Source organism: Bufo gargarizans, chromosome 7, assembly GCF_014858855.1.
Source record: "Bufo gargarizans isolate SCDJY-AF-19 chromosome 7, ASM1485885v1, whole genome shotgun sequence".
NCBI classification, from domain to species: Eukaryota; Metazoa; Chordata; class Amphibia; order Anura; family Bufonidae; genus Bufo; species Bufo gargarizans.
The window spans coordinates 181,953,769-181,977,994 of record NC_058086.1 but is presented as its reverse complement, the minus strand read 5'-3'; the positions used below and the strand labels follow the sequence as shown (position 1 = coordinate 181,977,994).

Here is a 24,226-nt window from a genome sequence, read left to right as displayed (position 1 = left end):
CAGTTGTAGAAATAGACAAGACACCAGCATCGTCTTTTGACCATGTGGAGGTTTGTTTAAACTCTTTGCTTTGTATTGTATGATGGTGGCATCTGTCTGAAGTGTTTGGAATGACATAGCTGAGCCATTGAACTGGAGCAGCTCCACTTCTTTTGTGTGCTGCACAGTTGAGTTCCTTAATATGAGAGCGTATCCAGAGGTCATTAATCATTGTCAGTTGTGGATGGCTGCACAGTATATACTATGCAGGTGGATCACTCAGCTTGCTCTGTACTGTTGAGCCAAAGTCCAATGACAGTTTATTCCGCTAGTATTTGTGTTCAGAAACTTCATCATTTAGTATACCAATGCAAACTTCCAAGCTAATGCATTTAAAGGCACAATCCAGGATTTTACAATTTATGGCGTATCAATAGGGTAGAGGCTAACCTCCGACACTCCAGCTGAGGTGAAACTATAACTCCCAGCATGCTCCATTAATTTCTGTGGTGTTCTGAGAACAGCCAAGCAAGTGTGCATCTTGGGAGTTGTAGTTTTACCACAGCACCGGAGGTTAGCCATCACAGGGATAGACCATCAATATCTGAACTGCAGTGGTCTGACACTCGCCACCGAGCAGCTGTTTTACAGTAGCTCTGGCACAGAATTTGCCTTGGAACTACACAGCTTAGTCTAATGTGTTGGACATTTATGGCATAACATTTTGATACATGTATCGACGTGTACAAAATGATATATCTCTCTTCTCAATTCTTCTTGGAATTAAACCATCCATAAAGTTCAGTAGAAGTCATTTTGAGGCTCACAATAGTTCATGAATTGGTGGGATTCTAATGATTTTATTAAGTTTATCTGCATTATTAGGTCATAAATACACTTAACAGCTATTCCTTTCTTACGATTTTAGGAGGGGCAGCACACTTATGTTTTAACATACAGGAGTACAAATAGGATTAAACTGCATAATCATAAGATAAATAATATGTTAAAAAGTGAAGAGTTCAGCTATAAACAGTTTTGTAAGTTGGAAAAATATGTAATCTGCAGCTTAGGCTAATGAGCCATCAAGAGGTTCTTTCTCTTCAGGGCTACCATGTTCTGTGGCAGAAGTTATTCGTTCCACCTCCTTGAGCTCTTTATGATATTTTGCCATAATTGCCGCATAGGCACATCCATAGATTGCAGCTGCCAACATCATTAGGCATACAATTCCACAAATGACTCCAGTGATGACGACAGTGGCTATGGCATGCCTCAAGTTGGCTGGCCGAGGCTTTGGCTTTGGTTCACATTCAGGGTGACCACCCTCCATGTGATCCACATGATATCCGTGTCGGCCATTATTCCTGTGTTCTTGGCTGTGTTGGTGGATACTGGCCATTGGGAATGAAGTGGTGAATAAAGGACAACTTTTATACAATTCAAATGGGATTTTGAGAAGATTGTTTCCTTTATGGTTCTCTGGGCTGGTGCAGATCAGCTCATCAATAACATTCCCTAGAAATGGTGAAGAATAAAAACAAGTCAATGAAAGGTTTGGACACATAAATAGAGCTGGAGGTTGGACAATGATGTGTAGAGAATAATGGTTTTTGGTATTGTAAGTTAAAGCTTACATAAAGAGACACTACCATTAAAACATTTTCATCACATATTAATAGACTATATGTGAATATTCTATGTAATTTTACAAAAATCTGGTTGATGTTTTTCTAGATAGACCTTCTTGAAGTCACTCCATGTATTCCACTTACCATCCTGGCTCTAGTCCACTGTGTTCGAACTTTAGCACAGAAACCTCACACCATTCACTCCAACCAGAGAGGCAAGGGGGATAAGTGACTGACGTAAAACATCACACATTACATTAAAAACACACACACATATGGAGAATATTAGTTCTGTCATATTGTTATCCCAATTCTACAGCTAGCACTATAATAGCAGGTAATATCTTTTGCCTCACAGTAGCAGTAAACTGGCAGCACATTACCTATCTGTATAGGAGTTTTATTTTTATGTGCTGACATTCCTGCAGAAGCACAATATTTTGTATTTAATGTTCAATTGTATAGTACTGCAGAAATGAACAAGAAAAACAGCCAAACACTGTTAGGGGGTCATTTACCATACTAAAATATGCCTAAATTAGCTGTATTTCAGGCCCAGGTGGCTATCTGCGATGTTGTCCTGTTCACACCAAGTCTACACTTGTTGGTGTGGCGCGGGCGTGGACGGGGGCGTGCGGGTAGGCCCGTCTCAATTATCATTTTCTACACTTGTTTTGGGCAAAGAAAATGTTCTAAATGTACGATAGCTCGGAAGCTGTCTTACATTTAGAACTGGTGCTGAATGCACTGAAGTTATGGAGAGGCCGGCACCTCTTCATAACTTTGGCGGATCCACCATCAGCACAGGGCCTTTAATAAATGTGCCCCTTAATATTTTTCTTATTAATATGAATGCATATGATAGGAAAGTTCTAAAGTTACAATTCCATGAACTGTACATCAAGTTTTTTTTCTCATATTAGTTTTATTGGCTTACTTGACTTGTACTTATTTGTTTTTTGAGGTCCCTGACATTAACCACTTCAACCCCGCTAGCTGAAACCCCCTTCATGACCAGGCCACTTTTTACACTTCTGCACTACACTACTTTCACCGTTTATCGCTCGGTCATGCAACTTACCACCCAAATGAATTTTACCTCCTTTTCTTCTCACTAATAGAGCTTTCATTTGGTGGTATTTTATTGCTGCTGACATTTTTACTTTTTTTGTGATTAATCAAAATGTAAAGATTTTTTTGCAAAAAATGACATTTTTCACTTTCAGCTGTAAAATTTTGCAAAAAAAACGTCATCCATATATAATTTTTTCGCTAAATTTATTGTTCTACATGTCTTTGATAAAAAAAAAAATGTTTGGGCAAAAAAAAATGGTTTGGGTAAAAGTTATAGCGTTTACACACTATGGTACAAGAATGTGAATTTCCGCTTTTTGAAACAGCTCTGACTTTCTGAGCACCTGTCATGATTCCTGAGGTTCTACAATGCCCAAACAGTAGAAAAACCCCACAAATGACCCCATTTCGGAAAGTAGACACCCTAAGGTATTCGCTGATGGGCATAGTGAGTTCATAGAACTTTTTATTTTTTGTCACAAGTTAGCGGAAAATGATGATTATTTTTTCATATTCCACTAACTTGCGACAAAAAATAAAAAATTCTAGGAACTCACCATGCCCCTCACAGAATACCTTGGGGTGTCTTCTTTCCAAAATGGGGTCACTTGTGGCGTGGTTATACTGCCCTGGCAATTTAGGGGCCCATATGTGTGAGAAGTACTTTGCAATCAAAATGTGTAAAAAATGACCGGTGAAATCCGAAAGGTGCACTTTGGAATGTGGGTCCCTTTGCCCACCTAGGCTGCAAAAAAGTGTGACACATCTGGTATCGCCGTACTCAGGAGAAGTTGGGGAATGTGTTTTGGGGAGTCATTTTACATATACCCATGCTGGGTGAGAGAAATATCTTGGCAAAAGACAACTTTTCCCATTTTTTTTATACAAAGTTGGCAGTTGACCAAGATATTTTTCTCACCCAGCATGGGTATATGTAAAATGACACCCCAAAACACATTCCCCAACTTCTCCTGAGTACGGCGATACCAGATGTGTCACACTTTTCTGCTGCCAAGGTGGGCAAAGGGGCACATATTCCAAAGTGCACCTTTCGGATTTCGCAGGCCATTTTTTACACATTTTGATTGCAAAGTACTTCTCACACATATGGGCCCCTAAATTGCCAGGGCAGTATAACTACGCCACAAGTGACCCCATTTTGGAAAGAAGACACCCCAAGGTATTCCGTGAGGGGCACGGCGAGTTCCTAGAATTTTTAATTTTTTGTCACAAGTTAGCGGAAAATGATGATTTTTTTTTTCTTCTCTTTTTTCCTTACAAAGTCTCATATTCCACTAACTTGCGACAAAAAATAAAAAATTCTAGGAACTCTCCATGCCCCTCACGGAATACCTTGGGGTGACTGTTGGGTTGAGGTACCAGGAACGACATTGGGGAAATGTCGCTCGTGTAGACGGCTAACTACACTGGTGGATGGGGCCACGGAACCTCCTGGGTACAGGAGGTTCTCGATGATCTCTTCCTGAAATTTGAGGAAGGATCCAGTCCTCCCAGCCTTACTGTAGAGAACAAAACTATTATACAGAGCCAATTGAATTAAATATACAGACACCTTCTTATACCAGCGTCTGGTTCTGCGGGAAACTAAATACGGAGACAACATCTGGTCATTGAAGTCCACCCCTCCCATGAGCAAATTATAGTCGTGGACTGAGAGGGGCTTTTCAATGACACGGGTTGCTCGCTCAATTTGTATTGTCGTGTCTGCGTGAATGGAGGAGAGCATGTAAACGTCACGCTTGTCTCTCCATTTCACCGTGAGCAGTTCTTCGTTACACAGTGCGGCCCTCTGCCCCCTTGCAAGACGGATGGTAACGAGCCGTTGGGGGAAGCCCGCGCAACTAGTTCGCGCGGTGCCACAGGCGCCAATCCGTTCTAGAAACAAATGCCTAAAGAGGGCCACACTTGTGTAAAAATTGTCCACATAAAGATGGTACCCCTTGCCGAATAAGGGTGACACCAAGTCCCAAACTGTCTTCCCACTGCTCCCCAGGTAGTCAGGGCAACCGACCGGCTCCAGGGTCTGATCTTTTCCCTCATAGATCCGAAATTTGTGGGTATAGCCTGTGGCCCTTTCACAGAGCTTATACAATTTGACCCCATACCGGGCGCGCTTGCTTGGGATGTATTGTTTGAAGCCAAGGCGCCCGGTAAAAATGTATCAGGGACTCGTATACGCAGATGTTTTGCTCTGGGGTATACAAATCTGCAAATTTCAGGTTGAAATGGTCTATGAGGGGCCGAATTTTGTGGAGCCGGTCAAAAGCAGGGTGGCCTCTGGGACGGGAGGCGGTGTTGTCGCTAAAGTGCAGGAAACGCAGGATGGCCTCAAAACGTGCCCTGGACATAGCAGCAGAGAACATGGGCATGTGATGAATTGGGTTCGTGGACCAATATGACCGCAATTCATGCTTTTTAGTTAGACCCATGTTGAGGAGGAGGCCCAGAAAAGTTTTAATTTCGGAAACTTGGACTGGTTTCCACCGGAAAGGCTGGGCATAAAAGCTTCCCGGGTTAGCGGTTATAAATTGTGTGGCATACCTGTTTGTTTCGGCCACAACTATGTCTAAGAGCTCCGCAGTCAAGAACAGCTCAAAAAATCCCAGGGCCGAACCGATCTGAGCTGTCTCAACCCGAACTCCAGACTGGGCAGTGAAAGGGAAAACTACAGGTGCGGCTGAAGTTGGGGACTGCCAATCAGGGTTTGCCAGCACCTCAAGGATTCTAGGGGCTTTACGGGCACGTCTTTGCGGTGGCTGCGACGGGGTCACTACTGCACGTGCCACCGTACCAGCTTCAACTGCCCTTCTGGTGCTCGCTACTTCACCATGTTCTACGGCAGTGCTGGTACTAGGTCCAGGGAGGGCTGGGCTGCTGGTGTATGCCTCACCACGTAATCCGACAGCACCAGCCCCACTCTGCTGCTCTTGAAGCGGATCCTGCGCAACCTGTGGTCTAGCGACACGGGGCCGGGTACGCCTGGTGCTATCAGGGACCTCAGCCTCCTCGTCCGAACTTTGGGTCAGAGAGCCACTGCTTTCTACAGGTTCGTATTCTGACCCGCTGGATTAATCAGATGAGGGTTCCCATTCCTCATCCGACTGGGTCAGAAGCCTGTAGGCCTCTTCAGAAGAATACCCCCTGTTTGACATTTTGGGCAACTAAATTTAGGGGTATTCCCTGAGACTACCCAAGAAAAAAAAGCAAGCCTGTCTTACAAAGGGGAGGCTAGCGAAGTACCGGAGGCCGCTGCGGTTGATAAAAAATATCAAAACTGATTTTTTTTATCGCCGCAGCGCGTGTAAAGTGATTGTCACTGCGGTGGGGCGGGCGTGGGTGAACGCACGTGTGGGCGACCGATCAGGCCTGATCGGGCAAACACTGCGTTTTGGGTGGAGGGCGAACTAAAGTGACACTAATACAATTATAGATCTGACCGTGATCAGTTTTGATCACTTCCAGATACTATAAAAGTACAAATGCTGATTAGCGATACGCTAATCAGCGAATCAGTGACTGCGGTGCGGTGGGCTGGGCGCTAACCGATCCCTAAACTACCTAACCAAGGGGCCTAAACTATACCTAAAACCTAACGGTCAATACCAGTGAAAAAAAAAAGTGACAGTTTACACTGATCACTTTTTTCCTTTCACTAGTGATTGACAGGGGCGATCAAAGGGGTGATCAAAGGGTTAATTGGGGTTCAGGGGGGTGATCTGGGGCTAGTATGAGGTGTTTGGTGTACTCACTGTGTAGCCTGCTCCTCTGCTGGATCCAACCGACGAAAAGAACCAGCAGAGGAGCAGGCAGCCATATAACAGATCATATTTACAAATATGATCTGCTATCTGGCACTCTGATTGGATTTTTTTTAAAATCAGCAACCTGCCAGCCGCGATCATTGGCTGGCAGGTTGCTGACGAAATACTTCTCGACGAAATGCCGGCCCGAACTGAGCATGTGCGGGCCGGCAAAGCGCGTCATCTCGCGTCTCGCGAGATGACGCGTATATGCGTGACTGTGCGCAGCGCTGCCGCCTCCGGAACGCACATTTGCGTTAGGCGGTCCGGAGGCGGTTAAAGGGGTTGCCCGAGTTATGAAAAAAATAATAATACATATAGCACTGTAAATATAATGGGTAGCAATATATAAATGAGCTAAGCAAGTTTTAGGTACAAAAAAAAATATATATTTCCTTATTTCCCTGGTTCTCTTCTGGCCCTTTGTTTACTTGCAATAACTACAATCTCTGCCCCCTCCCCCTGCTCTGCAAAGGGAGTGAATACAAGTGCTGCACTGAGTGACACCCGATGACGCGTTCCAGCCGGCCAATCGCTGTAATGCCAGTAACCAACATGGCTACGGCATAACAGTGAGTGCCAGTACTTCCCGCACGTTTATTGGCTGCAACAAACGTGTGGGGAGAAGACTCAAGCATCACGCTCTAGCACACGTGATGCTCGATTCAAAATGGTGTTTGGCCGAGCATGCTTGCCCAACACTAATAAGGACCAATGAGAAAAAAAAAGATTTTTAGCCCATAATGAGTAATATGCATTAATAAAAATTCCCCGAAAGTGTCCATATCCTTTAATGGAATACATTGATAGCATAGTGTGTGAAGGGAATCATATTTTAAGATGTAACTGTGCCAAGAACTGAGCCAAGGACACAACAGGTTCCTGCCCCTTCCTTCAAAACATCATGAGAACAGGCATGTAAAATTAGAGCACTGAGGACTGAGGCAATTTCTTCACTCACAGCTCTGGGAGTAGATTCAATATACATAAGATCCATCCTTTTCCATTTTAGCAGATGACACCACTGGATGTGCTGTGCCCTCTGTTAAGCAATAATTCAACTAGTCCAAAAATATTTAGGCTATGTGTAGCCACCACAACAACTCTTATTCATTTGGCCTCCCTCTATGGTCCAGGACACATCGACTCTGCTACAATTGTCCCCATTTTGGTGGGTCCAACTCACCTATTCCATTCATTTGAATGCCAGTCATTCAATGTTAAATTTCTCTACAGCTAGATACCTGATTGTCACAGAATAGAGAACTTAGCATTTTTAAGAGGTTTCCTTCATAAGACTAAAAAGTAATTATTTATTACAGAGAGTCCCACTGCTTAGACCCCGAAACAACCAGTTATCATCTGTGGCGGAAATTAGCAGCATAAAAAAAAATTCTCCTAGAGCGCCACTACAGGACAAATCAAGTATTGCACAGTGCACATTTAAAAATAAATGACCTCCATGTGAAATGCATGGACATGTTATTTTTGGTGGAAATAGTTGAGTAGTGTGTAAAGATTACTTTCTGCCTTTGTTAACTGATCAAAATCAAGCATGCAATGCAATACTAATAATTTTTACTATGTTGAAGTAACATTTGCTTAATCCTGGATTATAATGATGATGATGATAGCAATAACATTTGTTTTCCCGTTAATTCCAAGCCCATATAATTATAGTTCTTTTCTGCATTGGCAACCAAGAAGCCCCTAAAACCCCTGCATGTCTCCGCATATGAAATGAATCAGATAATGGGTTATTTGACACAGACATACAGGCCCATAATCTTTTACCTGGCATAAAGAATACATATTTTAGGCAGACGTCCTATTTGGACTCTGTGCCGTTCATTTTTCTGTGGATTTTTGGATCCCGTAATACATTTGGATCACAGCTTTTTTTTCACGCAGCTTTTATTTATGGACAGAACCTCCAGAGAAAATAGAGGCAGCTACTGCCAAAAGCCTCTGAATGACTGGCTTGGTTTTGCAAGCTTTATGCGGCAATTTGTGATACGAGCATTTAAAGAAAATAATAATAAAACAATGATATTTTATTGACCGGTTTAGCTGCACCACAAAAATGTGAAGCGTAACAAATAGAAAATGTGCTATCCCTAAAAGTAAAAAAAAAAGATCATTTGACCCTAGCTCTACGTTTTCTTTTGGTTTCTTTTAGTATTTGTATTTCAAATTTTAATCTTAAGGGAACCTGTGACTGTGAAAATTCCGTGCAGTCTACAGGCAGCCCGTTATAGAGCAGAAGGAGCTGAGCAGATTGATATCCGTATTTTTCGTTTTATAAGATGCACCCGATGATAAGACGCACCCCAGAGTAGGAAAATAAGAAAAAAATATTTTTCATCAGACCTCATATCAGCCCACTCAGAGCCTTATATGGCCTGAGATTAGCCCATCAGTACCGCCAGGCCTCAGATTAGCCCATCAGTACCCCCAGGCCTCAGATTAGCCCATCAGTACCCCCAGACCTTAGATTAGACTATCAATACCCCTCAGACCTCAGATTAGCCCATCAGTACCCCCAGACCTCAGAATAACCCATCAGTACCCCAGACCTCAGAATAGCCCATCAGACCTCAGATCAGACTAAAATAAAAAATCATCTTACCTGTCCTGCTCCACGGCTCCTCTTCAGCTGTCGCGCTCCCATCTTCCCGGCCTGCGCTACACTGTCACATGACTGCATGCAGCGTCAGGTCACAGTGCGCGCACTACGTCCTGACACTGTACGGGGTCAGGATAGTGCAGCGCAGGCCGGGAAGATGGGAGCTTGACAGCTGAATAGGAGCCGCGGAGTAGACCAGGGAGAGTAAACATTACCTGCGCTTGCGGCAGCTTCGCTCCATAATGGAAGCACCATAATGGAAGCACTCGCTAGTATTTGTTTTATAAAACGCACAGACATTTACCCCCCACTTTTGGGGGGGGGGAATGCATATTATAAAGCCAAAAATATGGTATGTATAGTTTTATAGAAAAAGATTCAGTAAAGCTTGTAATTGATGCATTTATATCTCTGCTGTTTTCATGATGAGGAGTCAGGCGGGTGGTCTTACTCAGTGATTGACTAGGCATAGAGTTAGCTGTCAATCAATAAGTGAGACCGCCCACATGACTCCTCAGCATAGAAAACAGGTTTAAGCAGGGGCATAGCTATAGGGGGTGCAGAGGTAGCAGTCGCTACCAGGCCCAGAAGCCTGAGGGGGCCCAACAACCCTTGTGTCATATAAGAAGACACTGGTATTATAGAAAGTGCACGCTGGGAGGGTTCTGTTATAGATTTTGCACTGGGGCTCAGAATCTTCAAGTTATACTTCTGGCTGAAGGGAAGGGGTTAGGTCAAGAATTTGGCATTGGGGGTGCCGTTTCAATTTTTCCCCCAGGCAGCATGAAGGCTATGTGCTCCCCTGCCCCTTGCCACAAAGCATTGAGGGAAGAGTGCCCAATCTGCACTGGGGCACATGAGCTTTTAGCTATGCCCCTGGATTTAGGTTACTTTCACATATGCGTTTTGCCCTTTGATTTTGAGATCTGGCAGAGGATCTCAAAACTGGGGCAAAATACTTCCGTTCGATTTAATACACCCGGATGCATCCATTTTGTTTGGATGCGGTTGTATTAAATTGAAACTGAACAAACCTGATCCAGCACTAAAAACGTTGTAAATCAATAGGCACCATTGACCTACATTGTTTTTAGTGCCGGATCCAGTTTCTTTAGTTTTGCAATGGTTTTGTGTCCGGTCAAAAAAACGGAACAAACCGAAACGGAATGCTTCCGGATGCATCCTGATCTTGTTTGCTCTGTTTTGTTCCTAATGACAATGAATGGGGACAAAACGGAAGTGTCTTGCCCTGGTTTTGAGACCCTTTGCCAGAACTAGAATGCATAACGCATATGTGAAAGTAGCCTTAAATGTAAATAATTCAAGTTTTACTGAATCTTTTCCAATAAAACAGTACATCAATCTGATCAGCTCCTCCTGCTCTTAAACATGAATCCTGCAAATTGGGCTGCATTTTTATGTTGGCAGGTTTTTATGGTGACACATTACCTTAAAGGGTACCGATCATAAAAAAAAAATCTTTTGACGTGTGTAGCAATGTGAACATTGAAGTGTTTTCCCCAGGTTCCAGTCCGGGACTTAGGGCATGCTCATGTCCAGGGATCCTATTTAATCCTGCTACTTGTTCTTGGGTGTGTCTCACTCTGGAGAGTGTACAGACAGAGACCTGGTGAGGCTCTGTCAGTGTGGTCTCAGATAAGCCAGGCTGAGGGGCCACGAGGCTATGCAATAGCCTGGACTTTGGGGGACTTGCACACAGAAGGCTGGAGTGGCTCTGTGTGGTCTGAGCCAGGAGGGCTGAGAGACCACTTTCCCACAAGAGACACTGGTGTGGGAGCAGCCTGGAGGCTGCTGGAGGTTGGGCTGGGAAAGCCGCATCTCATCACGGGTGTGAACTGTGGTACGCTTTAGGTGAGTCAGGGAAACCTATGTGTTTAGATAGGGCCCAGACGGGCAAGGTATTTTATTTTGGCTTTGTGTGTTTTTCTTTATGCCGTGTGCCACAATAAAGCACAGTTTGGCCCCTAAATCCTGGTGTCTGTGAAGAAGCGTGTGTTTGCAACCCCTGGAAAAGAGCTAATCCCCTACACGTGTCATACTAACATGTCAGTCTCTGGGTGTTGAAACCACCATGGATCGCAAAAACAAGGAGGCGGTAACATGTCAGAAGTTTTTGATTCTCAGTATAGGTTGTTGGAGACCATCATGGTTCAGTAACATGAAGCTTTGATCTTGGGGGCTTTTTGCTAAAAAAAACAAACCCATGGATAGCTACATAAAACAAGGGGCAAAACACTCATCTAAGCTCTGTGCCTTTGATTCTGATTGTCTCTGCTCTCCTCAGATGCTGTACTGGCTCTTTCAAAAAGTGGGTGAGGCTTAGTAGGAGGGGTCATTATCTTTAACAACTCCACACATTTTCTATAATTTACACCAAAAACTGATGTAATTTATATTTAAAATCTACACCTGCTCTTAGCTGGTGTAGGTTTGGCATTCTCGCACATGGACTGCACCTAATTTATTGAGAGGACTGTTTCTTTTAACCTCTTAATGACCAGTATTTTTTTTTAAGTTTTTGCAACGTTTAGGCAACCATAACTTTTAAATATTTTTTATTGACTATGGGACTCGCTTTTTTTTTACTTTATTGTTTATACTATACATAGTTAACACAAATGAGTTGTTTAGGGTATTTCAATTGTGTGGATACCTAAGTGATTTTTTATTTTTTTTTTGCCTTTGCATAATGTGAGTGCAATAAAGTGTACTTCATGTAAAATAATTGCTAATTAATTTTTTGTGAACTTTTTTATTTAATTTTTTTAAATTAAAATTTGTATAACTTTTTTTAATTCTATTAAGGAGTTACTATCTTAGATTTATTTTATTTTTTTACTTTTACGAGCATACGTTATACTTTTATCAGCGTACTTCGGTGTGCTAATAATACATTATGCTCTGTTTCTCTATGGCACAGGCTGTGGTTAGGGTGACACTAATGTGCCCTAACAGCATGGTTACTGAATTTGTAGTTTTAGGCTGCTTCTTAGGCCCCCAGGGCTGGAAGCAGAGGTGTTACCTAGCTTCTAATCAGATCACTGTGACCCAATAGGAGAAATAACACCCTTTTCATCACGCCATGTTCCTAGACTGCGGCAATCAATGGTTTACAGTTGTGATTGGAGCTATATCTGATCCCGGCTGTAGAGCCAAAGGCTGCTCTAAGAACTGAAACTGTTAGTTGGCTGCTCTAAGAACTGAAGCTAATTGGTGCAGCAGGAGTGCTCACATAAGTAGTCTGCAATGTCTGAAACAGTGATGCCAAAAAAAAACCTGCATGTGGTCATTAGGGGTTAATAAATTTGGTCTTTCTTACTCCAGGATATTTTTTTATTATGACTGCTGTATAAAATGCGACTCATCAAATTCCCCCTTATACTGCACCCTAGGTTCTATGAGGAAAGCCAAGCAGAGCTAGTTAGAACCAAAGGGTCACAGCACTTACAGTTGTCATAGGGTGACATTGCGGCCATACTGCCACTGTGGGAAAAATGTGGTGCTACATCGTTGCCATGCATGACCATCTACTACTGGAAGGGATAGGTCCTCCAGAGAGGGACTCTCTACTGTGGTTCATACTGTAAGTGATATCTCAAGTAGTGCAATATAATCCAACTAAAATAAAAGCTTGGTCTGACTGGGGGTCCTGAGGATCATCCAGTGGGCCCAGGATATGGTATTATACTCTGTGGCACAAATAGAGTGTATCAGCTTTTTATTGATGAATTGCACTAGTAACATATACAACAATATTAGCTCTTGGGTTATTATTCTTGTGGATTTTTTGATTAGCTTGTTATCATAAGACACTAGAGTTTTCAGTGTACTTGCATTTTAAATAAATGCAGGACACAATGGGGGAACAGTACTGCAGTACACAGTTTGAAAACCCAAGTGAAAACCTGGAGATTTCCTAGTGAAGCCTCAATTCAGAGATTTGCATACAGATGACTAGTCATCTCCGTGGAGGCAGACGATGGTTACTTCCATTATGCAATAGTTTAACCAGACTTTAGGACATTTGGACTCAAGCTGGGGCTTTCACATAGACAAATGATGAGAAAAGCTGCTCGCTGGAAGGAATAAAATCTAAAATACATTATTAATCCTTCTAATATGAGGTATGGGAATGCCTGAAGAGGAGTCTGGATGTCTTCTGTTTCATTCTACAACATGGGAAGTCCCAACAATTCCCCCAAGGAACGTTCCTCAGACATTTCTAAAATTTTTCATTTTTTCTGTCAGGTTACTGATTGTCATCTTGAACCGATTCAGCACATGTCAAAAGACAGATTCCTGATAAAAGACATTAGCTGTGTGGTTGCAATGTCAAAAACAGACAAAGTGAACAGGCAGCTGAAAAGGAAAGTGTCACCTGATAGCAGAGAGGTGCACTATGACTAGGAGTGTTTGTACACTCGAAACGTGTAGGCTAAATTGATTTTAACCTTTGTTCTGATTTTCAAATAAAGGATTTACTATTTACTGGATGCTGAATCTAGTGTTTTAAACTGGAAAGTGAACAATCGAAAGATCAAATTGGATGAATACTGGCACGTGGAAATAAAGCTCACAACTATGGTAGAGCTCATAGCGAGGAGAGACAATGCTTCCTGTGAGTTCTTCTATCTCCTCATTTGAGAAATTGGTGGGTGTCTCAGAACTCAGAGCCGTACTGATCGAAACCATTGGTATGCAACCTTTTTAAGGTGTACCTAGACTTTTACATAAACTTTATTAACCACCTGTATATGTGGAGCGAGTGCAGACAGGAGCAGCGATGTGCTATGTGAGCTCCTGCCCCCACTCGCTCCACTCTGCTAAAAGCCTGTACCGGTCCGATGTGGTAGGCTTTTAGCAGAGCGGAGGCAGGAGCTCTGCATAGCACATCGGTGCTCCTGCCTGAGCTCTCTCCACTAAAGCCTGGCAAAAATAAAATAATAAAATATATAACAAATATTCTTTTTATCACATGTACAATAGTTTTTTCCTATAATGTTTATGTAAATGTTTAGGTACAGGTATCATTCAAAGGGGTTTTATACTGATAACTTGACAAAGCGCAACACAGCGCAAAACAGCTGTAGCCTATCTATTCACCTGTGTTCCGTCCGCGTCCACTATGTGTACTAAGAAATAAACTGCAAACAGCAACTTTGTGACCAGTGGTGAGTGCCGCGGTGCTTTTCTCTTATGCTATTTTTATACTGATAACGTATCCTCAGGATAGGTCATCAGTATCAGATCAGTTGTGGTCTGAATCCCGGCACCCCCACCGATCAGCTGTCTGTAGAAGCCCCAGCACTCCAGTAAGTGTTGCAGCTACACCGCTCAGCCCTATTCACTTAAATTGGACTCAGCTTCACCTAGGCCATGTGACCGATAAATGCGACGTCACCGGATGTGTGCCACCTACTCTTCAAACACCTGATTGGCAGGGGTGCCAGGTGTCGGACCCTCTACAATCACATACTGATGACTTATCCTGAGTCTAGGTCATCAGTATAAAACACTAAAAAAATATAATATTTATATATAGATAATACATGTACAGTTCAGCCAAATAAAATGCATTCTGATTTAGATATTCCCATATCCTGAAGGTTCATTTTTGGAATTGTGCCACAAGAAACAAATATCCTTAAAAGACTGGTGTTTAAACATACACTGAGAAATAATAGGAGTAATTCAATCTTAGAAAAAAAAGTATTGAGAAATGTAATTAAGTATTTGGCTGATGAGCTGTGAAAATATGATGTTTGCAGAATTTGAGACTACTGTTCCTTACACTCTGACATCTGTATACAGTAACAGATCATTTACAATCATGTGTAAAATGAAGGAAGTGGATTTTAGCTAAAACCCTTTTCTCACTCTTAAATTGACCTCCGGCGATGACAGTAATAACATTTCTGTATTAATAGGACTGACTTCATGTGAAAGGACCGTGAGGACTGTAGTATTACATTTTCCATTGTGCTAACAGTGTCAGCTATGTGTGTTTTTTGTCTACTGACCTTTGTATAAAAAGTTCTCCAGCCAAAGCTTTAGAGCTAGAACTGGGCAGCTGCATTGCCAAGGGTTGGACTTTAAAAGCAAAACTTTAAGGTTTGTGAATGTCTCTAGGACCATCCTGTCAACTGCTTGTAGATGGTTGTTTTTCAATCCAAGAAAGGTCAGGTTTCGAGTGTTGCTCCCCAAGGACTCTGGCAAAGTGCTAATGTTGTTAAAAGACAAGTCCAGTTCCTTCAGTGCAAGTAGAGGTGTGAAAACCTGACCTTCAAGATAGTGGATGACATTGCTGGTCAAATTTAGAACCTGGAGGGAACGTAGGGAGTGGAAAGCAAATGGTGGAACTCTTGAAATGGAGTTGTTAGACAAGTCTAATATTCTGAGGCCAGGAACATTGACAAAGGATGTATAGTTGATCACCCGAATCTGGTTACCCTGTAGTTGAAGTATTTGAGTTTGTAATGGCAAATTACTTGGAACTTCCAAAAGTCCTCTATAGCTGCAGTCAACTGTCCTCGAAGAAGGCTGACAAATGCAGATCTCAGGACACCCCGAAGACGCTTGGAAAAGCAGCATGAGACATGAGGCTAATAGCAGTCCGCCTAAGTAAACACAAAATGAGAGTAAACATTTTGAAATGAGAATTCCTTACAGCACATTTTAAGGGGTTAAAAATCAGTTTTCAAGTGCCCTATGGGAAAATTCTATGTTTCTAGAGAAAGTTCCTACAAACATTACCCTTGTCTATTAGCCAGAGCAGACAGACTAACTCAAAAAATAGATCGTTTTGCTCTGGAGTACTCAGCATGTCCATGCACTGCACAGACAGCCCATTAATTTCAAATAGAATTATGTGATACTCCTTTTTACCTGAGTCGGCACTGTTGGGTAAGTAGATTCCTCTATGACAGGCATGCTCAACCTGCGGCCCTCTAGCTGTTGCAAAACTACAACTCCCAGCATTCCCAGACAGTCTACAGCTATCAGCCTGCAACAGGGCATGGTGGGAGTTGTAGTTTTACAACAGCTGGAGGGCCACAGGTTGAGCATCCCTGCTCTATGAGTTTCAGCTAATCACTGGTGATCCTGTGGTCAACTTTTCACTGGGGAACCCATCGAACAAATTTAACAATATTGGTCTGAGAAGGAAGTTTAAGGCTCCACATTCCAGAAAATATAAATCACCTTGATATATCATGCAACTTCCCTACTGTTTATTTTTGCCCTTATGGTTATATTATTTCATTTGTGGACCATCAGAAACTGCAAATTACTTTGGTATATTTAATGTGAATAAAGAAACTAGTCTAAACAGAGGTGATGAAGACGGGGCAGGTGTCATAGTTTCAGTCACATTTTAGTGTAAGTTTGGTTTAGTAGATTGCTGATAGACTAAATATGAACACTAGAATGTGCTTCCATTAAAAGGGATATCCAGGAATTAAAAATCCCTTAGACTAGATAGTCAGAATTAGATAGGTAGGGATTCAAAGAAGGTTCTGTAGCCCTCTGATTCATGCTGCATCACCTTCACTGTTTAGCAGGCACAGCGCCATACTTCTAGTAGTGGCTGTGGGTGTATTACAGCTTTGTCCTGTTCACTTGATTGGGCAGAGCTGTAGTCAGCTGCAAGGTATCTTCACCCTGGAGAGATATGTTGCAGGTTTTCTGTTCAGATATATCAGGTGGAAAATATACAGCGTAATATAGATTCAGCAAAGTGGATCACATTTTAACAAATCTCATCCACGTGTTACAGAAGAAGTCAGTGCCAAATCTGTCTATAACTTAAAGGGAATCTGTAATCCTGATTTTTGACTATTATTTACAGTCATAACGTTCAGTAGTAGTACTGCAGATAAAGAGTCCAGGACACTATTTTTATGTTCCTACTCGCTCCATTCCCTTGCTGTCAGCATTTATAGCTACATTGAAATGCATTTTCAGGACTGCTGTGCACGCTGTGCTAACATGATAGAGAGGACTCATGTGAGCAGGAACAGCAGTCCTGACTATGTATTTTAGTGCAGCTTTGTGTGCTGACAGTAGGGTAACCAGGGTCAGACGAAAAATAAAAAATTGTGATTTAGATCCCTTATTACCTCAGATAATAGTCCAAAATCTGGATGACAAATTCCTTTCAACCTGCGGTGTGGACTACAAAGACAAACCCATTCTAAAGGTGTAAAACATAGAGGTGTAAAATATACAGATCTTGCAGTAAATTTCACCCAACAATTTGTGGCAAATAAACAAAAGATTTTTTTTGGTGCTGCATTTTACATTCCATCTACCCTTAAACCATGCACAGCAATGAAGGAGACCTTCAGACAGTTGGGATTGCCAAGAGCTTGACCACTACAATCTAATATAGATGACCTATCCTGAGGCTAGACCAGGATATCCTCATTAAGGTTATGTGCAGTGATCACTAGCAATAGACCACAGCTTCATATAATGTTCAAATTAACTTAGCATAGAAGTAGAAAATCCTACTACATTACCTAAACTAAGTTATCACAATCTACAGTTGAACATTGACTAACCCATCTTTGCTTTATACTCCATATGCTGGCTCGCAAATCAAGTCCCCTGCACCTTCTCAGTTTCATGTACCATGAGCCAATGCACAGCCTAAAGCAAAGAATATTCTCCTGAATGCCTCACAAAGGAAAATGCTTTCCTGAAGTCCTCCTCGCTGGCAAACACTAAAAGGACAAGGGATTCCCGACTGATATGCAGCCTGCAGAGGTGTACAGTACTTTCCCCTCACACTGTGACATCTGAACAATGCTTTTCAAAGCGTCACCCTTATATTTAATAACTTTGTTTGATCACCTGCGTATCACAGACGGCGTGGTTAATCTTCTATTCATCTCAGGCAACCTTTCATGCATGCAGAACTTCACAGCTTTGTTTTTGCACATTTTATATCGGTTGGCATTGCTTTGAGTATTTTTCCAGTGTGGAAATTAGATTACTAGATGATGGCCTTACTTTCAAGGGTCAATGTGCCATAGAGGCAGTCTAACCGACTGCTATGGGGGTCTTGGTGAGACAGGGGCTCAAATGTAATTGTCCTTATTCCTATTGCTATTAGATGGTACAAACACCAAGTTCTTCTGGGTGAAATTACTTGGTACTTAGACATGAGGAAATTTCTTAAAATTCGATTGAGCTCCGATTTTAACCGGAACCAGAAGCGCTCAGACTACTTACAAAACTCTCTCTCTCCTTTGATTCTGTGGATTCAAATTACACAGAATTTCGGTTTATTAGAATTAGAACTTTTGGGAAAATTCTGGTTGAATTTTAAAATATTAGACATTTAGGTCCATTGGTGCTGGTCCATTTTGGTCAATAATATGGAGGCTCCTCTATGTGAAAAAATACTCATGTCTGTGTATCACAGATGGCATGGTTTGGAATTAATTTGGATTTACCTGGTACTTAGACATGAGCGAATTTCTTAAAATTTCATTGACCTCCAATTTGGCAAGACAAATTCGACCTGAATCAAAAGTGCACAGATTCCTTAGAAAACTCTCTCTTTCGATTCTGCTGAATTGAATTTTACATAATTCAGGTTATTTAGAATTATAATTTTTTGGAAAATTATGGTTTGATTTAAAAAATTTAGAACTGATTCATTTAGGTCAATTGGTACTGTAGTGTTGGGTCCATTTTCGTCTATGATATGGGGCCCCTCTATGTACCCAACTACTCTCACTATTTAACGTAAACGTGTTATTGCTGTGGAATCACATATCAAAGAAAAAGTTTGTTCTCTGAAAGTTCTCAGAACTCTCAATCCAAAGTTTGTCACTCCAAGTCATTCTCCAGGAGATTTAATTGAAAGAGAGTTTCCTAGCGTTCATTCATGGCTGGTGTCACAGATATCTCTTTATCTCACAGCCAACTTTGCTTTCTCAGTACTTGAACTTGTCCTTTATCTACTGTTAAAACATTTGTCAGGAGGAATTGTTAAAATGATAAATGAGGTCACAAGATCACAAAGTGATATTCAATCCTGAAGTTGTGACCTACACCCAAGATCCGTGACTGCGATTAAGATATCTGGGACTTAAGAAAATACTCTATTGTTCACAGATTCTTTCTTTCTCTCTGAGAGTGGAGGGGAAGTCTTCACCTATTTTTTATGGCTCCCCGGACAGAATAAAATAATTACCCTATATTGTGCAATTCCCGTTTTATTTTTTCGTCAGGCAAACATCTGGTACAAGCAACAGAAGCCCCATTTTCATGAAGATTTTTAAGAGAAATGTTTGCATTATATGTTTTTTTATAGCATTTTATATAGTGTTCGTGAACATTTTTAGATTTAACCCTTTAGTGTAATTTTATTTTAATGTTATTTAATAATAAGAGTAATAAATGTTAGAAAGGGTTCTCAGGGTGGGACTTAAAGAGATATTTGCAATGATGGTTCAGTTGGGTGTTAGCAGTTGTGGGGGGTGTCACTGCACAACTGACACTGGCAGCACTGATTGCACAGTGTCAGACTGTGCAGAGACAAACACCTACTGTTAACACCCATCTGGACCTTCATTTCAAACTACTAGCAATTCATTCAGAATTCAAATAAGAATAAATAAGAAATGGTTCAATATAAAGCATAGTTGCTCTAAAATGTCAGGATAGGTTACAGGTCTTCTTTAAAGGCTATGTACAGCTTCGGAGGCATTTTTTTAAAATTATTGCATTGTACTCATTTTGAGTTGAAAATAATTTTTTTAATTGGTCTATATTAAAAATATGGCATCCTCTTTTCTGTACAGAGCTGAGATGCTCTAGTAGAACTCTTTGGGTTTTTCCTTTTAAGTCAGACCAGGAGCTGACAGACTCCTTATCTCTGCTCTCTAACCTCCTAAACACTCATTATAGTTCAGTTTGTATCTTACTGATAAGAATGTGGCTTAATGAAGTGTTTGTGACCTCTCAGTAGTTTAGAAATAAGGTTTATTGGATGACGGAACAAAGTGAAAGTACCAGTCACATAGTTAGAAAAACAGTTAACCCTTTGTGACAGAACAGCTCAATATTTTAAATAATGGCCAATTGAAAAAATGTTTTTTAGCCAAAAATAAGTAACATGCAATCATAAAAAAAATTGCCTCCGAAGGTGTACATAGCCTTTAAGGCAGGGATGCTCAACCTGCGGCCCTCCAGCTGTTGTGAAACTACAACTCCTACCAAGCTTGGCTATAGGCTGATAGCTGTAAGGTGTCCAGGCATGCTGGGAGTTGTAGTTTTGCAACAGCTGGAGGGTTGAGCATCGCCGGTTGAGCATCCCTGCTTTAAGGGAATCAGTCTTTGATCAGTGTCTGACCTTGAAAACCCTTGAGAAGCCTCCTTCTGTACCAGTTTGTAACTCATCTTGTTTATGATTAGTGCAATTGTCTGCATTATGTATGTGCACCCCTTATCATATGTACAGCGCTATGGAATGAATGGCGCTTTAATAATAAATAATAATAATCAGCACTATAGTCCCTTAATTCTTATCCTCATGGGTTTTACCCCCACCAAACAACCAAGGAACCCTTTAACGACGTAAATAAATTATGGGGCAAATAATCGTACAATCAGCTTGAGCCAATCTTACAATCATAACCCAAGCCTGCGAATAAGTAAGGCTCCAGACTACAGCAATATATATTTTTTCCATTATGTTCTTGTGTAGATTTAATAAACCTTGTTTTATCATTGTAAATTACTTTGCAGTCTGTAGCTTTTCTTCTATGGTAGGGTTGGGCTATAAATGAAGAGTAGGATAAAATGGTTTTATGTTAGAGCAGGGCTTGATGTCACAGAGCTTCCAGATTGAGGAATCAGTGCTCCCCGTGTCATGTCCCCCTAGAGCTCTGTACTTGACATTTAGTAGGAGCATGTAATTTTTGCACAGGCGGTCTATAAAAAAATTAAAATGGAATACATAGTGGAGCCCAATAGGTAGCACTGACTTAGTAAAGTCAAATGGAATATCAGGTTTCCATTCCTGGTAATAGCACCTGACGGAAATTTTTCTTTGGACAAGGTCAGAATACCAATACATGAGCATTGGCGGCATTTACTGTGAACTATAACATGATGAAAATTGAAAAATCTATTATCTGCACATAACGCCACCCCCCCCCCCCCCCCAAAAAAAAACAACTAAAAAAACCACTATTTTTTTAAGTATGCACTCTGGACAAGAAATCCTTATGTTGTACAGACTTCCATAAAAGAAATCCATTCAAAGAATAAAATAGAGAAACATTTAAAAAGCCTGTAATATTCAAGATCTGGAAACTAGTCATTAGGTGCTCTAAAGAATGCATAGACAGTGCAGATATAGTCAGATGCCAATCGTAAACCCCGATTATTTTTTTTACTGTATCATAATGTTTCAATTGCGACAAAGTGACTAGTGGGGGAAAAAACAAAACGACCGGGCAGCTATTTTTTGACAGATTATCTCCACTTAGTCTGTTGGATCTAAGGAGCCTGAGCAATTAATAGCCAGCAGTCAGTCGACAGTTGTCTCATGTCTATGGTCAGATCTTGTCAAGTAGTCTTCAAAAGTTTGGTACCACATATACTGCCAAAGTCTTGGCTGCTGGTATTACTTGGAAGTTCTTCATGTATGAAAAAATGTTCTGTGCTTCTCATGACACAGATGTATGAGTAATGTGTATGATACCGCTTACAGCCATGATGTGTGATAAAAAATATCTAAATTGTCTATACCCTTTTTAAGGGTACTTTCACACTAGCGTTATTCTTTTCCGGCATTGAGTTCCGTCCTAGGGGCTCAATACCGGGAAAAAAAAACTGATCAGTTTTATCCTAATGCATTCTGAATAGAGAGCAATCCGTTCAGGATGCATCAGTTCAGTCCCTATTACGTTTTTTTGAATGGAGAAAATACCGCAGCATGCTGCATTTTTATCTCCGGCCAAAAATACTGAACACTTGCCGGAATGCCGGATCCAGCATTAATTTACATTGAAGTGTATTAGTGCTGGATCCGGCATTAAGTGTTCCGCCTAAACGGATCCGGCTTTTCGGTCTGCGCATGTGCAGACCTTTAAAAATGCCCCAAAAAATTAATACTGGATCCGTTTTTCCGGAAGACATTAGAGAGACAGATCTAGTATTGCAATGCATTTGTCAGACGGATCCGCATCCGGATCCATCTGACAAATGCCATCAGTTTGCGTCCGGATTGCCGGAACTGCCTTCCGGAATCCTCTGCCGCACGTGTGAAAGTAGTTAACATCCACCATACATATGATAATCCAAAAAGTTACATACGTTATTTCAGACCACTGTACCTACAGTACACTGTTCAATACTACATGTAGATATTTAAAGATAGATAGATAGATAGATAGATAGATAGATAGAATAATGGATGGATATATAGATAGACAATGGATAGATAGACAGATAGATAGATAGATAGATAGATAGAATAATGGATGGATATATAGATAGACAATGGATAGATAGACAGATAGATAGATAGATAGATAGATAGATAGATAATGATACACATATACAAGATAGATAGATATTAGATAAATAAAAGATGGATAGACAGACAGATAGTCTGATCTAAAACAGCTAAAAATAGATAGATATATAGATAGATATTGATACACATAGATAAAATAGATATGATATTAGATAGATAGATAGATAGATAGATAGATAGATAAAATAGATAGATAGATAATTTGACAATCTCTAGTTTGTCATCCATCTTCCACAGGATGGCAGGTACTGGATACTACAAAGGTATATTCATCTCTGCTGCACCATTTCTATGATATCACACACTTCCAGCACACACTCTGCTCTCACACGTGTGTCCATGTGCATGCTTAGCCTCTGCAGATGTCTCCACATATGACCTTTTTTTTTTTTTCCTTTCAGTGAACCACGTACATATTTTATGAGTTTCTCTCACTGGGGGCTCAGGGGAGAATTATCTTCTAAATCTCAGGAAAAGTTGTAGGAAATTGCTGTAGGGTTGAGAAATGTTAACACCGGGGATGATTTTTTTCTTTTTTTTTGTGGATATTTTTCTCACCTTTCATTGCTGACCGCGCTGTCGGCCCTGTTACCAGGTTTTCTTAAAAGTGAAGTGCAGAAAGAAAAACATTGGCAAAGTTGGGACTTGTCTGCTTATCAATCCATCTTCATTAACGACCTTCATCCGAGCGAGACACGCACCTTCTCATCGCCTCCACACTCGCGCCTTGTTGTAAGTCGCCCATCAGGTGCACAACTGGCTATTTTTGCATCCAGAAGCCCCCTCATAATATATTTTTTTCCAGGCATCATCAAAGAGATGCTGTCTGCTTTACTCACTCAACAGGGCCGGGGAGTGACTTGACTGTCGTGTCAGAGTGGACAGCTGTAACAAGCAAATCTCATCCTCCGTCCTAGTCCTTTCTCTGACTTTAATCTGCCTGAAATCGAGGTCATACAATTAAGCTGCCTTTTAATCCTGTGTTAGTCCTGAATTCTTCTGAATTATTGCTCGTGCCAGTTACGGCGAGATCAGGTGACAGCGACGGACGTGTAATTCTGGTCACCGAGGCTTGCCATGGGAGGCCGTGTGTTCGTGTGTGTATCGCTACCCACCGATTTGCATGTTGATGACAGAGTTGGACAGCTCAACTTGTTTGCATTACCCCGAGGATTATTCCTTGTGACATCTGAAAAGATTGCACTCGCTGAGCTGACACAAATTTGGGATATGGATTTTAACTCCTTTTTTAAGAGAATGGGATTAGCTATTCTTTCCAAGTAGCCGCTGATAGATAAATATAGAGTGCACTTGTCTTACGCTTGTCTATATATATATATAACTACATGCAGTGTATAGCGGAGGACTTTGGTCTCATGAGTGATCCAGGCATACCTTCAGTCGGGACTTCGTCGCTCAGGTTACAAAGAACGTGGGAGCATGGGAAGGGTTAAACTTTTGATGAGAGTCACGCTTCTTCCCGGCGCAGCTGCCCTTCAATTCTATCTGCTATTTG

General features: G+C 41.3%; 2 protein-coding genes across 2 annotated transcripts in view; one reads left to right on the top strand and one right to left on the bottom strand.

The window, feature by feature from the left end:
* LOC122944237 (voltage-dependent calcium channel subunit alpha-2/delta-3-like) overlaps positions 1-24,226 on the top strand; it is a 234,698-nt gene that overhangs the window by 59,129 nt on the left and 151,343 nt on the right. The window lies entirely within an intron of this gene.
* LRTM1 (leucine rich repeats and transmembrane domains 1) lies at positions 562-23,975 on the bottom strand. Its single transcript, XM_044301315.1, has 3 exons — positions 23,269-23,975; positions 15,173-15,769; positions 562-1,497 (listed from the first exon to the last, which is right to left on the bottom strand). The coding sequence occupies exons 1-3, from the start codon at positions 23,273-23,275 to the stop codon at positions 1,049-1,051; spliced, it is 1,053 nt and encodes a 350-aa protein (XP_044157250.1). The 5' UTR covers positions 23,276-23,975; the 3' UTR covers positions 562-1,048.